Source organism: Aspergillus multicolor (assembly GCF_047715735.1).
Source record: "Aspergillus multicolor strain CBS 133.54 unplaced genomic scaffold BDW74scaffold_33, whole genome shotgun sequence".
Taxonomy (NCBI): Eukaryota; Fungi; Ascomycota; class Eurotiomycetes; order Eurotiales; family Aspergillaceae; genus Aspergillus; species Aspergillus multicolor.
The window spans coordinates 285,826-302,219 of record NW_027395984.1 but is presented as its reverse complement, the minus strand read 5'-3'; the positions used below and the strand labels follow the sequence as shown (position 1 = coordinate 302,219).

At 52.3% G+C, this 16,394-nt stretch overlaps 8 protein-coding genes across 8 annotated transcripts; 5 read left to right on the top strand and 3 right to left on the bottom strand.

Moving 5' to 3' along the window:
* The first annotated feature begins 50 nt into the window (after positions 1-50).
* Positions 51-2,185, top strand: BDW74DRAFT_160729 (FAD-binding oxidoreductase). The gene has a single exon (XM_073725670.1). It carries the CDS (start codon positions 438-440, stop codon positions 2,013-2,015), a length of 1,578 nt encoding a protein of 525 aa, XP_073579830.1. The 5' UTR covers positions 51-437; the 3' UTR covers positions 2,016-2,185.
* Positions 2,186-2,595: 410 nt separating this feature from the next.
* BDW74DRAFT_182198 (Zn(II)2Cys6 transcription factor) lies at positions 2,596-4,728 on the top strand (the record flags this gene model as incomplete). Its single annotated transcript, XM_073730203.1, has 4 exons — positions 2,596-2,915; positions 2,971-3,435; positions 3,495-3,718; positions 3,797-4,728. 4 exons carry the CDS (start codon positions 2,596-2,598, stop codon positions 4,726-4,728), a joined length of 1,941 nt encoding a protein of 646 aa, XP_073579829.1.
* A 33-nt stretch (positions 4,729-4,761) lies between these two features.
* Positions 4,762-6,508, bottom strand: BDW74DRAFT_187950 (cytochrome P450; the record flags this gene model as incomplete). Its single annotated transcript, XM_073731612.1, has 2 exons — positions 4,762-6,344; positions 6,379-6,508. 2 exons carry the CDS (start codon positions 6,506-6,508, stop codon positions 4,795-4,797), a joined length of 1,680 nt encoding a protein of 559 aa, XP_073579828.1. The 3' UTR covers positions 4,762-4,794.
* Positions 6,509-6,832: 324 nt separating this feature from the next.
* On the top strand, positions 6,833-8,396 carry BDW74DRAFT_170450 (uncharacterized protein; the record flags this gene model as incomplete). Its single annotated transcript, XM_073727173.1, has 3 exons — positions 6,833-6,908; positions 6,962-7,122; positions 7,182-8,396. 3 exons carry the CDS (start codon positions 6,833-6,835, stop codon positions 8,394-8,396), a joined length of 1,452 nt encoding a protein of 483 aa, XP_073579827.1.
* A 745-nt stretch (positions 8,397-9,141) lies between these two features.
* On the top strand, positions 9,142-11,042 carry BDW74DRAFT_187948 (uncharacterized protein; the record flags this gene model as incomplete). Its single annotated transcript, XM_073731611.1, has 3 exons — positions 9,142-9,692; positions 9,754-10,921; positions 11,010-11,042. 3 exons carry the CDS (start codon positions 9,142-9,144, stop codon positions 11,040-11,042), a joined length of 1,752 nt encoding a protein of 583 aa, XP_073579826.1.
* A 216-nt stretch (positions 11,043-11,258) lies between these two features.
* Positions 11,259-12,747, bottom strand: BDW74DRAFT_170448 (uncharacterized protein; the record flags this gene model as incomplete). The annotated part of the gene is made up of 5 exons (XM_073727172.1): positions 11,259-11,488; positions 11,521-11,585; positions 11,628-12,115; positions 12,224-12,597; positions 12,651-12,747. 5 exons carry the CDS (start codon positions 12,745-12,747, stop codon positions 11,259-11,261), a joined length of 1,254 nt encoding a protein of 417 aa, XP_073579825.1.
* Positions 12,748-13,875: 1,128 nt separating this feature from the next.
* Positions 13,876-15,086, bottom strand: BDW74DRAFT_187937 (Zn(II)2Cys6 transcription factor domain-containing protein; the record flags this gene model as incomplete). Its single annotated transcript, XM_073731610.1, has 2 exons — positions 13,876-14,961; positions 15,021-15,086. 2 exons carry the CDS (start codon positions 15,084-15,086, stop codon positions 13,876-13,878), a joined length of 1,152 nt encoding a protein of 383 aa, XP_073579824.1.
* Positions 15,087-15,467: 381 nt separating this feature from the next.
* Positions 15,468-16,386, top strand: BDW74DRAFT_182192 (RTA1 domain-containing protein; the record flags this gene model as incomplete). The annotated part of the gene is made up of 2 exons (XM_073730202.1): positions 15,468-15,639; positions 15,743-16,386. 2 exons carry the CDS (start codon positions 15,468-15,470, stop codon positions 16,384-16,386), a joined length of 816 nt encoding a protein of 271 aa, XP_073579823.1.
* Positions 16,387-16,394: the final 8 nt, after the last annotated feature.

The window sequence follows — 16,394 nt, the reverse complement described above, 5'->3', positions numbered from 1 at the left end:
GTGAGCCGGGCGCCAATTCGTTGTAATCTCAATCCATCCAGGAACTGAAAGCACAGCATCATATGACACGGAAAACTCGAGCTCGAGGCCACTGGTTCCGATTGGAGGGATTCAGAGCCACCCATCAGCTTGATGCACGTATCACGCGTAGAGAACAGGAGGGACACCTGACATCTCGTGTGTCAATGCTTGTATGACAGCATGAAGCATGGACCTGCTGCATTGCTGAATGTGTCAAACATGACTTGACAACCCCAAAGACCTGAAGTGGACACGGATCGCGAGATCTGGCGCTTATCTTACTCTTGCGTTGTCACAAACATTATAAACTTACGAAAACCACAATACTCCGACATCAGTAACCAGACAACATCTTCCGGCAGTCCCGCCAAGCAAATAGAAAGCAAGGAAACTTGCGAACCTTAGAAGGAAAAGCAATGCAGTCCCACAACACCACCGTCGAGAAGATTTCCGCTCGAATCAAGCATTTCCACGCCCAACAGAAGCCCTTCTCCATCTATCACGGCTCAACGAACTCGACGCGCCCATCAACAAAAACACGATCCAATACCGTTGACACCAGTACGCTCACACACGTACTCGAGATAGACAATGTCCGCAAGGTCGCGCTGGTGGAGCCCAATGTCCCCATGGACAAACTGGTACAGGCCATACTCCCCCGCGGGCTGATCCCACCGGTCGTCATGGAGTTCCCTGGGATTACAGTTGGGGGTGGATTTATGGGGACAGCGGGCGAGAGCAGTTCATACCGTCATGGCTTCTTTGATCGGACCGTTAACTGGATTGAGATTATTACCGGGGATGGAGTGGTTCGGCATGCGTCGCCTACGGAGAACACGGACCTCTTCGTTGGGGCGGCGTGTTCTTTTGGGACTTTGGGGGTTGTTACCCTGCTCGAGCTGCAATTGCTGGATGTTCCACCAAGCCCTGTCGTTGAGCTTGAATATCATCCTGTTAGCAGTGCCGCGCACGCCGTTCAAAAGATCCGAGAAGTCACATCGGACCCGAAATACACCTACGTCGACGGCATCCTCTTTTCAAAAAACAGCGGCGTGATCTGCGCGGGCTCTATAACAAGCGCCGTACACCCACCAGCTCAGGACAAGCTCAAGACCCTGACCCCAACCGAGAACAAAGTCTACCCTATAACAACATTCAGCAACCCCTCAGACCCCTGGTTCTACCTGCACGCCAACGAAGTTATCTCCCAATCCAAGACAACCGGAATCCCAGCAAAAGAATGGATCCCGTTAGCGGAGTACCTCTTCCGCTACGACCGGGGCGGCTTCTGGGTCGGAAAATACGCCTTCTCGTACTTCCTCATCCCGCAGGCAAAATTCACGAGAAAGCTCCTCGACCACATCTCGCATACGCGCGTCATGTACCACGCCGTGCACAAGGCCGGCCTGTTTAAGGAGTATACGATCCAGGATGTTGCTGTGCCGTATCGGGGTGCAGAGGAATTGCTGTATTTTGTGGACCAGTCCTTTGGGAGGTATCCGCTCTGGCTGTGTCCAGTTAAGCAGACGACGACGCATGCGACGGGTTTACTTGCACACCCACGGGATTTGCTTGAAGTTTCTGGTCAGGCTGAGCCAGAGACGATGCTCAGCGTTGGGGTTTGGGGCCCGGGTCCTGAGGGGAAGGAGAGGTTTCTTGATTTCAATCGGCGCCTCGAGGAACTTGTGAATAGGCTAGGCGGGCAGAAGTGGCTGTATGCGAGGACGTATTATACGCAGGAGGAATTCTGGGGGATTTATCCACGGGAGGAGATGGATGCTCTCAGGAGGAAGTATAACTCGGCGTATCTGCCGAATCTGTATGAGAAGGTTCAAGCGGGAAGATGGGATTTTGCTGGGACAGAGACTATAGGTAAAAGAAGTTGGATTTCGAGGCTGACGGGTTGGATATGGAGACGGTGGCCGATTGAGGGAATATACGGGTTGATTCATACTTTTTGGGGGAAGGAGTATTTGCTGGACACTAAAAGGTGATCTGGGATCAACAAGGGTTACCTTAGTGTTGACCATACCTGGGTAGTTGGTAGCTAGAGTACTATACTGCCGATTCAGGCATTCGCAAGTTGATCCACGTTCTCTGTCCCTGCATCACTTGTCCTTCGGTCTGCCTGCACGAGTCGACGGTCAAAGCCGGCTACGGCCAGATCCTGGCGCCCACTCTTCTCATCTCACTCCCGAGGACAAAGCGGCTCTCTCGAGGTCACAGGTCCACGCTTACCTACCTAGGTATGCGACTCGGGCGTCGATGTTGTGTTTTGAAGCATCGAATCGCTTTTTCCGCTGCAGGTATTTGATGCCAGGACTACCATCAGCTGCACTGATCCTCCGTATGTCTCTCAGCATTGATTAGTGGTTGTCCATGCTCGTATAGGGTTTTATCTACTCGGGCAGCCGCGGACTCGGCCCGAGTTCGGCATAGCTCGGCTTCGGCCCGCATCGGCTTTGGCTTCAGACTCGGTCGGCAGACGTCACTGCATCACCGTCTGCAACTCAATTTCCGATTATTGCGAAAGCCGCTAAGGAGGTCACAATACAGCCCTAACTAACGCGAGCCATGTCTGAAGCTGACTACCCGTACGATACGCGACGCGTGAGCGAACTCCTAAAACACAAGCGCAAGACGCGCGGCATCAAATCTTGTTTTCCGTGTCGGCATCGCAAGGTCCGATGTGATGGCCATGTCCCTTGCGCTACCTGCATGAAACGGGGCCATGCGGAGCTATGTCGCGTGCCCACGTTGGCTTCTGCGCGTCAATCGCGGCTGGAGGGGCAGATTCAGGTTGACAATGACGATGCAGCAGCTCTACCTGCACGGGTAGTGCGGTCACAATCGCCACTCCAGGAGGATTGCCAACCCTTTGGTAATAACGAAGGGTGTGTACTTACCGTTCACGCAGCTATAAACCATCGAATGCTAACCCAGCTAAAGACAAGGTCCGGATCCTGTCGGTCAGGGACCCGCGGGTCTAGAATACCAACCGACCCTGCATGACGTTCTTTCGCGCGTTGAAAAATTGCAAGACCAGATATTGGATCTGAGGCAAATGTTGCGACATACCGATGCGCTGCCCGCACCCCCAGCTCCGGATCCGCATCTCGCTGGGAGTAGTGCTGTAAGCCAATCGCGGGCTCCCGCCCCGTCTAGCAAATCCCCCGGCCGTCATGTCGTCGAAGACGCTACGGGCGCAACCATTTTCCTGGGCAGCCACTCAGACGCTCCGTTAGCTCTGGGCTGTAGGGAGGCAGGGTCATCTGGTTTGGGTGACAGCGTGCTGGACGATGCTTTAATGGCTCAGTTTGTGCCGCGGGCGTATCCATTCACGAGTCTCTGGCGGCCTGATGCATCCACCAAGGATATCTCCCGGACTCTTCCAGATGATTCTGATGTTATCCGGTATGTCCTTAACTGTCGTTCCAGATGGTACTAAACGCATTGTTTTACTAACTAATTAGATACTGGCAAGCGTACCAATCAACAGCGTACCCCTTCTACCCGGTCCTAATCGACGTCGATGCGTTCGGGCTATCGGTGTTCGATTTCCTGAACACCAGAGGGTCTGGACAAGGAACTGAACCAGACTTATCTTGGTTAGCTTTGCTATTTGCAGTGCTAGCCTGCGGTGCTCAGTTCACGCATGACCCTGTGCAGGAGCGGGACTTGCGCTCTAAAGTCTTCAGTACGTAGCTGACTTTTTTTGTTACTTCCAGCCATCAGCAACCATAAGTCATACTTCCAGGCTAATAATACCCGATAGCGTGCTCGTCATTTCACTGTCTCCGCATGTCAAACTTCTTCTACCATACAAATTTAGAGCAGATCCAGGCTATGGCGCTGATTTGCCATTGTCTACGAAACAATCTCGATACAAACACGGCTTGGATCTTGATGGGTACGACAATACGACTGGGACAGAGCATCGGCCTTCACGAGGTGTCGTCAACTCTACCAGCTGAAGATCAATTGCAGCGTAGCCGGCTATGGTGGATGCTCGTATGGCAGGACGCCTTTCTGTCGTTTACGTACGACCGGCCTCCAAGCTGTTCGGCTACCGAAAGCTGCCCAATCCCTCGCATGTCGGAATCAACTGGATTGTCGTTCCAAGAGTGCGTTTTCAGGATCTGCCACATTCTTCTCAACGTCAAGGCCAAAAGAGGAGATACCATAGCCGGGTATAAGGCGCAGCTTGAGGGCATCCTAAGGGAGGCGAACCCCTCCCTTACCAATAGAACCAACTGCAGGTCTCTTCAGGACCATCTGGAACGACTGGCTTTGGGAATCCATCTTGGCTATTCCATCTGCCGGATCACTCAGATGCAGCTTGATTCTTCACCGAAGAACTCCCCAGACATTCAGATCTTGGCGACTGATTGCTATCGAAGAGCAGCGCAAGTCGTTGAGAATTTTCTCGAGTTGCATCGCTTGTCAAATACAGTCTGCCGCTCATGGGCCTTTGTGCATAACGCCGTGAGCTGCGCCATTACCATGCACAACCTCGCCCACCTAGCAGTTGCCAGTGAGATCCCGACGGTAGCAGACCCCAGTACTCTTGCTCGACGACTGACCACACTGCTGGAGACAGAAGCGAGAGCATCGGAATGGTACGACGCCGATACCAATGTGCGGTACTTTGGGCCATATTCGCGAGCACTCAAGGCGCTGAAAGAAATTTATGGAGAACATATCTAGCCGTTGCATTCGGTCCTCAGCCCTTATCACTACCAATATGTGTAAATCTTATACGGTTAAATGTGTCTAAACCCTCCTCCTCCTCGCCCTAACATAAAAATTCAACGGCCGAATCAACTGAAACTCCGGGTCATACTCAACAGCTTCAACTCCATCCCGCACAAACTCATACCGACTCACCAACTCCGCAAGGATGACCTTTATTTCCAAAAGCGCGAAATTAAAGCCGATGCAGCCCCGCGGCCCAGTAGCGAAGGGGACATATGCGCAGCGCGGTAGGTTCTTTACTTCGTCTGTATCCCATCTATCGGGATCGAAGCGGAACGGGTCGCGCCAAATCTTGGGGTTCGTGTGGATTGCGTACAGTGCGGGCACGATTACGCTATCGCGTGGGAGGCGGTATCCGCCAGGCAGGATGACGTCGGCTTTTGTTGTACGGCCAGGTTGGAAGGAGGCGTTGTGCAGGCGTTGGGTTTCCTTGACGAATTTGTCGAGGAAGGGGAGGGAGTGGGCAAGCTCGGGGGTCCAGGTTGTATTGTTGCACTCGCCGTTGGGGCCGACGATCCCGTGCTCCACGAGTTCGGCGTATAGGCGGTGCTGAGTCCCTTCGTAGGTGACGAGGCAGTAGATTAGCCATGAGAGAAGGGCTGAGGTTGTTGTAAACCCTGCCCCCGTGACGATCAGCATGTTGGCTAGGATCAGGCCGGTGGGAAAGTGCTCGCCCTTGTCGTCGACGGCGTGGAGGAGATAGTCCACGACGCAGGATGCGCTCAGGGCGGCTTCGTTCATGGGTGCATCCTTGCTGCTGGAACGAGCCGCAACTTCGTCGATTGTTTCTTGCAGCTGGCTGTAGATTGTATGTTGGACGGTTCGTAGACGCGCTGGGTCACCGAATGGCAGATGCCGGTACCATTCGCCTCGTGCTGTGATCTTCTTGTTTAGGGAAAGCAAGCTCGCGATATTTGTAACAATCGGATGAAGCGGAGAATCAATATCATCAAAATGCCCAAAGTCTTTTCCCAGCGAGAATTTCCCTATCGTCTGCGACGCAAGCTTGACCATGTATTGATACACATTCCAGCTCTCATCACGCGCGTCGAGCTCATCAAAGATGGGAAGTGCCTTGCGCGCACAATCCTGCATAAGCCCCGTATAGTGCCTGACTGCCTTTGGGCCCATCGAAGGCGGCAGATACTTATGCGCCAGCCGCCAGTTCTCGGTCTCGGTGTCCCCGATGAATATGGCTGTGTTGTCCTTGACGCCCCAGAGCGGGTGATTCTCGTTGATCTTCTTGGTCATGTAGTGTGACTCGGCGAAGCAGGTAGCCGCTACCATGGGATCGTCTGTCAGGTAAATTGTTTTCCCCATGTTAGTCGTTTTGATCACGGGGCCGTATTTGCGGAATAATCGATAGTGGTTGCCCAGGTGGTCGGGAAAGATTTCGTAGAAGGAGCCGACGATGGGGAGACCTGGGGGTCCTTGTGGAGCTTGGACGGGGTTGTTGTTGATGAGAAGGCCGATGGGCGAGGAAGATGGGGTTGCTGTGAGTACATCATTGACCGAAGATAAGGGCTCGCTCGAGGATGAAGCATGGAAGGTGATGCCTACTTTGTCAGCTGGAAACTATGGTCAGGAAGAGCTACAACATACCCAGTGGCTGCGCAATATGGAATACTAAGCCAACAGCACGCTGTAAGTCTTCGAACTTCCACTGAGCTTCAACATCAACTGCCTGGGCCGAGGAGGGTTCATCTCCGATGAGGTAGAAACGGCACTGCATACTGGGAGCCTTCATAGTGAAACTTGTTTAGGATTGGAAGCATCGATAGTTACTCCTACTCCTGCATTTATATACACCCTAAAGTAATTTCGACTCGTCTCCGAGGGCGCGGCGATATGCCGGCTTTGTCTTCTCGGGATGCCGGCATCGCCAGTGGTGGAGCCGACGCTCGTACGAAGTTCGGCCGCAGTGTCGGCTTCTCGGCAAGCCGCGATAAATACTTGTGGTGAGGGAGTGCTGGAACGAAAAAGAAAATGGCGATATATATAGATTAACTATGTTTCTGGGATGGTCAACAAGTTGTTTGCACTACAAACCGCAGCCATGTCTTCGTACACGCTGGATCAAGTCAAAGCCCACTGCACGCCAGAGGACGTATGGATCATCTTCCATAACAAAGGTACCAATTGCTTCCGAGGAGCGATTTACTCCTATATTCTGACTTCATTACAGTATATGATGTGACCAAATACTTGGAAGACCATCCCGGTGGCAGTGCCGTACTGATCGAAGTGGCCGGGGCCGATGCCACCGAAGCTTTCGAAGAAGTCGGTCATTCCGATGAGGCTCGCGAGCAGCTTGAGCCATTTTATATTGGTGATTTGCCAGACGAAGTAAGAAGTGCTCTGATCGGATACAATCCGTGCTATTTGCCTGTATTAATGATTCACAGGAACACACTGAATCCGTCGAGGTCTATAAACCAACCTTTGAACAAGTATCCCAATCCGCCGTCATCAGCACAAAAACAAACAAAATCTCGTCGCCCTTGAAGCGACTACTAAGACTGGCTCTAGCTGGTTTCTTTGGCGCCGCCGCAGTTGCAATTCATCAGCGGTGTCTGTCACCCTCCGGGCTACGACACGCTCTCACTTTCATACCGTCTTCCACTTCCTTTCCGAAGGGATTTGCCATCGGCCAGAAAGGAAGCCAGTTCTGGTCCGGCGTTGGCATAGCCAGTGTCGCTCAGCTGTCTCTCTCTCTAGGCCTGGGCATCTGGGCCTCAACCAAGCTCGATGTCCAGCAAGAATTCACGCACTATCCGGCGCGGCGAGCAGCGTCAAAAGCTCAGCTCCTCCGCCTCCATCGAGCTTCCAAGATGGCTGCAGCCGTACCTTCAAGCTCATCGGGGTTGGCTCCAGTCCTCGATCCACGCCAGTGGCGCAGCTTCGTCCTCACCAGCAAAAAAGAAGTCGCTCCGAACGTATACCGACTGATCTTCGCGCTACCAAATGAAGACGATATCCTGCGTCTCCCAACAGGCCAGCACGTTGCCCTCCGAGCAGTCATCAACGGCAAGACCGTCCAACGCAGCTACACACCCATCTCGAACAACGCTGATCTCGGACACATCGAGCTGCTTATCAAAGTCTACCCAGCCGGGCTCCTCACAAACCACCTGAAGACCATGGAAATCGGAGACAAGATCGAGATGCGCGGCCCCAAGGGCGCAATGAAGTATTCTGACAAGTATGCACGGCGAATCGGCATGGTTGCTGGCGGCACGGGTATCACGCCCATGTACCAGCTCATTCGGGCAATCTGCGAAGATCCGTTGGATAAGACGCAGGTTTCTTTGCTCTACGCCAACAACAGCGAGGCTGATATCCTCCTGCGTGAGGAGTTAGAAGGGTTTGCCGCGCGCTGTCCCGAGAAATTCAAGATGGAGTACGTTCTTAGTCATCCCGACGAGAGCTGGAAGGGGTATTCGGGTTTCGTGAATGCGGACATGATCACCAAGCATATTGGGCCATCGGCAAGCGATGCAAAGGTCCTGCTTTGTGGGCCGCCGCCGATGGTTGAGGCTATGAAGAAGATGCTGGTGGGGATGGGCTGGGATATGCCGGGGGCGATTGCGAAGGGGACAGATCAGGTGTTTTTGTTTTAGACTGGTTAGCTTTGAATAATAAGTCTTTTGGACGTTGCATATATCCTTACAAGCTCCGCGTCATCTAACTATACATATAGATGCTATCATTGCACTCGAAATGAAATGATATGAATACGCAAGAGAATAATGGAAGAACCACCGGCATATAATTTAGCTTAGTATACTGTTAATCATAAATCCTGGATTTACCTGCAGAGGGCCAGGCCAAAGAGTTAAATCACGTATCTTAGACGCTCACGATGTTGTCAAGGGTTGTATTTGCATTCCAGGTTCGAACCTGGGGGGCTCGAACAGCTCAAAACAGTACCACAGTAGACAGCTAGCGTCATCCGCTCAATTGCCGCCACGCCTCTCCGAGATCGAGAAAAGCCGAGGGGCTCAGCCCGGTACTCGGCGCGTAAAGTCGAGCATGGTCAGGATCGGGCCGTGCTGTCAACGAGCTGCCCTGGTTCCTCCTTCGGAGTGGGCCTTCCAGTTGATGATCGACATCGTTCATAGCGCGAGTGTACTCGTGCGAAATACCTCCGAGGTGTGTCCGAGAGCATCCGAAGGGCATCCTCCGTATTGTATATCGGAACTCGGCAGCGTCATGCGCAAGTTTTGGCTGCGGTATGCCGTCAGAGCCGGGTTGGTCTGGCCCGGGCCAACTGTAGGTATAAGAGTCAGTTCTTGTACATTTTCCTGCTGCAATATTACACCCTTGCTTTTCGCATAAGCCCGTCTCCCCTCCATCTGCTTTACCATGACACGCCCCATCACCATCCTCGGCGCCGGAGTCCTTGGACGGCGTATTGCCTCCGTGCTCATTGCCGGCGGCCACACCGTGCACATCCGCGACCCCTCGATTCAGGCGCTAGACGACGCTGCCTCATTCATCGACGTTCATCGGCCCGAATTCACGGCAATAACACCAGCGCCCCATCCGACGGGTGGCAGGTATAAGACCTTCACCGATATTCCCGCTGCCGTGGCAGATGCCTGGCTCGTCATCGAAGCTGTGCCGGAGAAGCTGCCATTGAAAATCGCCACATTTGCTGAAGTTGATCGTCATGCAACGGGTGACTGTATCATTACGTCGAACAGCAGCAGCTTCAAATCTAGCCTGATGTTGGAGGAAGTCAGCGAGGGGCGGAAGGAAAGAGTCTTGAATATGCACTTCACCATGCCACCGGAGATCCGCACGGTCGAGTTGATGACCAGCGGACACACCAGGCCGGAGCTCTTTGATATGCTGAGTGAGATGCTAAAGGGGTGCGGGATGATTTCTGTTACTGCTAGGAAAGAGTCGACAGGGTATGTTTTCAGCGTTTCCTCTTCATAACCGAGCATCATTAATGTATTTTGTGGGCACAAGGTTCATCTTCAACCGCCTTTGGGCCGCCATCAAACGCGAAATTATGTTCATTCTGGCTGAAGACGTTAGCACACCCGAGGAGATTGATCTGCTGTGGACGAACATGTTCCAGCTTCCGAGCAGCGTTCCGCCATGCCGGTTAATGGATAGGATCGGCCTCGACACCGTGGCATTTATTGAGGACAATTATATCCAGGAAAGGAGGCTTGATGGCGCAATGACCGTGGATTGGCTGCGTGAGACTTATCTCGATCGGGGACGATTAGGTCTTAAGAGCGAGAAGGGTGGGCTATACGTACCGACCGCTACAACTGTTACCAAGGACGAAAACCACGCCAGGGAACAAGCACAAAGCCTCTACGTCCTAGACGTCGGACTAGGCTCGAACAACGACATAGCTGGTATTTCCACAGCCGGGCGTATTCTGCGTTTCAACCCGTCGACCAAGGCCATGACTCCGCTGATCACCAGCCAGTCTCTCCCCGATGGGATCGACATATCACACAGCACAGGCCGCCTCTTCTGGACAAACATGGGCTGCGCAACCTCAACGCACGACGGCTCCGTCCACTCGGCGAATCTGGATGGGTCGGATATCCGGACCCTCTTACCACCTGGCACCGTTCACACACCCAAGCAGCTGGTTGTTGATGACAAGAGCCAGAGGATCTATTTTTGTGACCGCGAAGGGATGTCCGTGCACCGGTGCAGTTTCAACGGCTCAGACCATGAGGTTTTGATCCAGACGGGCCGCCTGGACAACGACGAGCACCGCAGTGACCATACGCGGTGGTGCGTGGGCATTGCGCTCGACACAAGCAATGGATACATCTACTGGACGCAGAAGGGCCCCAGCAAAGCCGGCCGAGGACGGATCTTCCGAGCTGGTCTTGAGATCGCGGCAGGACAGACTGCAGGAAACAGAACCGATATCCAGCTTTTATTTGACGAGCTGCCTGAGCCCATTGATCTTGACCTTGATTTAAGCTCTCAGATACTGTACTGGACGGATAGGGGGGAACATCCCGTTGGGTGTTCGCTCAACTGCGTTGATCTGTCTGGGACGCCTGCGCCGACACCCGAGGATCTGAGAGGGAAGAAGAGGATCCTCGCGAGGCACTTCAATGAGCCCATTGGCTTGAGGCTTGCGGGTGAGGGGGCAGTTTTTGTGAGTGACCTCGGCGGAGGGATATATATCGTTAAAGATGGGGTCCGGACATTGCTTTGGCGGGATGATGCTTGCTACACCGGGTTAGTACTATAGACCATTCCTTAACTATGAGAATTGAGGAATCCGGATTGAGTCATGTTCACCTGGTTATAAGTCTAGAGTCCACACCTATTGGAGGAACTCTCATTCAGAAAACAGAGGCACCCTAGCACAGGCCAGAAATCTAGAAGAGCTTATCATGCCGGTTTTCCCTGCCGCTCTAACCAAGCACACCTCCAGACGCGCCATGTCAGAACTGACTGAGCAGGCGAAGAACAGCCCCCGACAAATAGAATCAGGCGACTGGGGGTGGAAAGGGCCATTTCCTCGAAGCTGCTTCGGGTGTCAGTTCTTCGCTCATTGTTTCGAGATACATGTCGTATAGCTCTTTGTTCGCCTTATTCGTTGCCACCCATCTGTCATGCAGAACCCAGCCAGAGCTATCGGTCAGCAGCTGCTTGGTCAGAAGATCCCACAAAAAAACGCTGCCCTCATATTGCAATTTCTGTTGATCGTGTTCTTGCCCTCATTTTCTGTGATTCGATAGGGACAATGACCTTGTAGGCCCAGTGCGGACCAGTCCTTGGACAAACGAATCAGACAGTTGCGTATGGGGACCAAACTGCCGTGTGAGGACAGTTGGCTGCATATGAAGGGCTCTCACAGTCTGCGATCCAGTTTCATAGCATCATGAATGTGTTCGTTTCTAGCAAGACAGGACGTCTCGTAGTACTTAGATCTTGATGCCAGCTCCTTTTCATTGATGGCTTGCTCTTGCTGCTCGGGACTTAGATCTTCAAAACCATCGGGCAAAGCCGGTAACTCAGGGCCAGTCGTGTAATTCTTACGTGGCGCAAAGAAGTCCGGGAATCGCGCTTTCAGGAACAAAGGCGCACATTGGGTCGATTGCCAATCGATGATTCCTGAGATGATGCCAGGCTCGGTCGGAGACACAAAGATAGTGCCCAACTGTAAGTCTGTATGCCATAGAACGGCTTCGGAAACATCCAGCACGCGTTGGTCATGCGACAACCTCGGCAGTATCATGTTCACTCTTTCCAAAAGGCTTTGATATTCAACAATGGATTGGGATTCGTCAAAACGATTAAGTTCAAGCTGCACCTCCTCTCTTGATCTTGTAATATGGGCCAACTCTCGTTGAACGGTTGACAACGCGTATTCTGAAAAGTTCAACCCCAGGATCAGTCAGAATCTTTCTCAGATGCCAGAAAGACAATGAATGCACATACAAGGCCCAACATCGTTGGACACTGTCCGAGACAGGTCAACAGAGTTGCCGTGCCACCATGTCCGTTTACACGAGGGTCCAATGCAGAATAAGCCCTCCGGATCCAGCTCTGGAGGGAGCCGATACTGTCGAATCGCTGCGGGTAACGACTCGCGAAGGAAAAGATTGCTGCATGTTGGAAGAACAATATTGGTAAGTTCTTTCTCAAATTGAACGATCTGATTGAGGATCTTGTAGCGCTCTATAGTGTTCATTGTCGCCCAAGCCTCTGCCAATGCGACCCCGCCCATCTTGTCCATGATGATAAATTCCGCGCCTACCGGGTTGGCGGCATCTGAGTTCCACGCAAGAACCCTCGGCACCCGGATAGACGTCCTTGACTGCACTGGCAGGGAAGTTAGCTATAGATGGGATCAACGAGTTACATATAGGACATACAGAATCTCAGGGTAGCGACTTCAGAGGCAGTGGTTAGGGACTGTGGACCAGCGACTGGGCAGGGAATCTTCACTATGACCTCGTTTCCATCGTCCATGGTAAGGAGGAGTGCCTTGTTGAAGTTCCCTTCCATTTTAACAACGCGAATACATTTTGTTGTGTCGCTGAACTGTGCAGCAGCTAGACGACAGAGTTTGTCCAGATTAAATTTTACATGGCGCATCTGTTGCTGGGCTTTTTCATCAACGAGCCATCGACCTGAGGTTTAGCGAAAGAGCTCATCAGATTGAATACCCGAGGACTCATTTATAGAAAACCTCTGGGGAAAGATTCATTTTGAGTGCACAGAAGCTTGCTTGAAGAGACCGGACTGAGCGGCGCCTTGACAACTTAGAGGCGGAAACCCCGGGCGCGAGTTTCCAGTTGATAAGCGAGAAATGGACCACAGCAACGGTTTCACCCTCATAATAAGAATAGTGCTACTGCTAGGATAGTTGACGTGAAGTTACAAAGAGGACTGGAGTAGATGATTGCATGACGCAAGGTTTGTTTACAAAGATGGTGGATTGACGGAAAGGGAAAGAGCTATCTACACCGGTCGTGCCAAGGTTTACCATGTGATGTACTCGCTGTGCACGTGACAGCCACCATAAACAATTGCCAAGAGTTTCAGACACTTTGCCAAGAACTACCATACCACCTGCCGATTTCGATGAGATAGGCAAAAGTTCTGCGGTACACTTACCTAAGACCGTCCTCTACCTAGAATCATAAAGTTCGACTTTGCCTTTTATGGGTACAGTCAGTCTTTTGCCTAACCCTTGTGCTACCGAGTCTCTTCGAGACACCATGCGCGAGACCTCTATGCCAAGTGGGCCAACAATATATATTTGTGCACAGCTCGCACACCGTCACCTAGACCTTGTCGAGTGCCTCTCTGAGGTGCGAGGACCATCTGTTTGCACAACCCCTTATTACTACGAAGCCATTAACTTAGTAATTAGTATGGGTGTTTACTTCCCTGGTATTAATACTAGTTCGATAGCAAGGATTATCCTAGTTCCTTTAATAATTCATTGATTACATGATCTTCATACTTCAGTAGTTTGATAGACCTACACCCTGTCAATGAGGTGGCGACGCAAGAGTATTTCCGGCTAGGGGCCTATGAATACATATTCAAGTATCAGACTATAAGATCGGAAGTATATATACCTATATATATTCAAGATCCCAGAACCTCATTCGGCCACCCCATCCACCCCTCCCACTCACCCCCCAGATACCCCCCAACCTGCCCTATAATCCACGCCCCCGAGTCCCCAAAAAGCCAAAAGTGTCTAAACCGATGCAGGAGACACGCATAATGCGCCAGAATAACCAACGCCTCGGGCCGCCGCTGCGCAAGGAACTCGCCAAACTGTATATCCATTAGAATTGGCCACGTCGTCACGGCGTTGATGCCGACGTGCCGCTCCGAGTTCCATTTCTCGATAACGTTTAGGCATGACTGAAGCGATTCAATTGCCTGCTTGTAGATGGCTGTGACGTCTTTGCCTAGCTTCGCGGTATAGATCATGTCCAGCAGGGACTCGCAGGTTGGTCCGAGGGATCCGGTGAATCTGTACAACTCTTTCCCCATTTCAAAGGCTGGGCCGAGGGGTGTGTCCGGGATCACATCCGCGGCTTTACCAACGATCGTGCGGACGCCATGATATACGCGGAAGAAGTGGACGTAGCGGTCGAGGAAGTCGGGCAGGTCGCCTTCGCGGTAGATCAGTGTGTCGGCGAGCATATGGATGCCCAAGGCGGCGGCGAAGACGAAGATTGGGACGCAGTTTTCCTTTGTTACGTTGGCAGAGGACGCCTTGAAGAGGGATAGGGCGTTGGTCTGCAGCTCGGCGGCGTGGTAGCGGAAATATGCCCGTTGGTTTGGACACTTTGTGCTTAGGTGGAGTGCACTGAATGCGAGTAGCTCATTCATTAGGTAGGGGGTCATCATGGAGAAGTCCATATCATCACCTAGCCAAGGTATGGATCTGTTTGGGTCGAATGTGGGTCGGATTTTGGTGTACAAGTTATGGAAGAGTTCTATATGGAGCAGGTTTACGGGCTGCTTGGTAGATGGAGTTGGTGAAGAATCACCCGCAGGGCTCTCTGGAGAAGCGCTGCTGAGAATAGAGCTTCGTAACGCTGAATGAGCTCTGGCTCTCGGTAAGACGGGCGGGACTGTTCTTAGGCTGCGGCTTCCGTACCCGCAAGCTCTCTCAGCGGCGGCGCAGTTGGAGCAGATGGGCTGTCTCTCATCACACTGACATGGTTAACTTGATATTCTGGAGAAACATTGGGCCCTGGACGCAAAGCACATACCTTGACATGACGTCGTTTACACTCAAGGCACCCGTTGCGAGATTTTTTATGAATTCGCTGTGGCATCTGGGTATTTCGACGGTGTGGGTGGCGATAGGTAGACAAGTAAAAGCGATCGAAATCCTGGCGCCTGTTTTATGGATATGGCCGAATATTCCTTTTTACCCTCTTTCCACTGGTAAGTGTGCAATTGACGGAATCTGCCGCATCTAAAAATATTCAAGACTCTATGAAGATGGGGGCGCAGGGACTTTAAACGATCTCAAACAAATGAGAAAGAGAAAAGTCCGCGGGTGCACGGGCCAGCCTTAACTGTATTCGGTACAGACCCACTTTTGAGCCCTTATTCCAAGTATACAGATCAGAAACTGGATGATATAAAGAATGAGAGACTCGCCAGACATTTGATTATCACAAGCCAGAGCAAAAGATAATCACACTCCCAACATGCCAAAGCTCGAGCCCTTCGCAGACGACTACTACCTCTGGGAATACGTGCCCTCCATCGCCCTCTCAATCATCTTCCTCCTCCTCTTCCTCGCCCCAACCATCTTCCACATCCGGAAGGCCTGGGAAACCCGCGCCCGCTTCTGCATCTCTTTCATTATTGGCGGTATTCGTACGTCTCTTCTCATTTCCTTCTCTCTGTCCTGTTCTCCGTGATTTGTCTTACCCTCCTTCCCATCTATCCTCTATACAAAACTAACCACTCCCCTTCCTAGTCGAAGTAACCGGCTTCGCCATCCGCGCCGCCTGCACCTACGCAACCGCTAACCTCCCGCTATACATCTTGCAAAGCGTCCTAATCCTGCTCGGCCCCGTCCTCTTTGCCGCAAGCATCTACATGGTCCTCGCGCGGTTGATCCGGAGCGTCAACGGCGAAAAATACTCCCTGATCCGCATAACCCGGCTCACAAAGACCTTTGTCGCGGGCGACATCCTCTCCTTCCTCGTACAAGGCCAGGGGTCCGGCCTGATGGCATCGGAAGGAACACAGGGTATAGCCAAGGGGATCACGATCGGCGGACTACTGATCCAGATCTTCGTATTTGGGTTCTTCCTTTTCACGGCTGTGATGTTTGAGAAGAGGATGAAGAGGGCTCCGACCAGTGAGGTTCCCTATACGCAGCACCTGTATCCGCTGTATGCGGTTAGTTGGCTTGTTATGCTGCGCTCGGTGTTTCGCGTGCTGGAGTATGCGCTTGGGCAGAAGGGGTATTTACTGGCCAATGAGTGGCCACTTTTTGTCTTTGATGCTGTGCCCATGGTGGGTGTTATGCTTATTTGGGCGGTACGGCATCCCGGGACGATTCAGGTTGGTCAGCGGCGGTCGTTGCGGATGGGGGATTATCGGAATGTGGTGTAAGATAATTT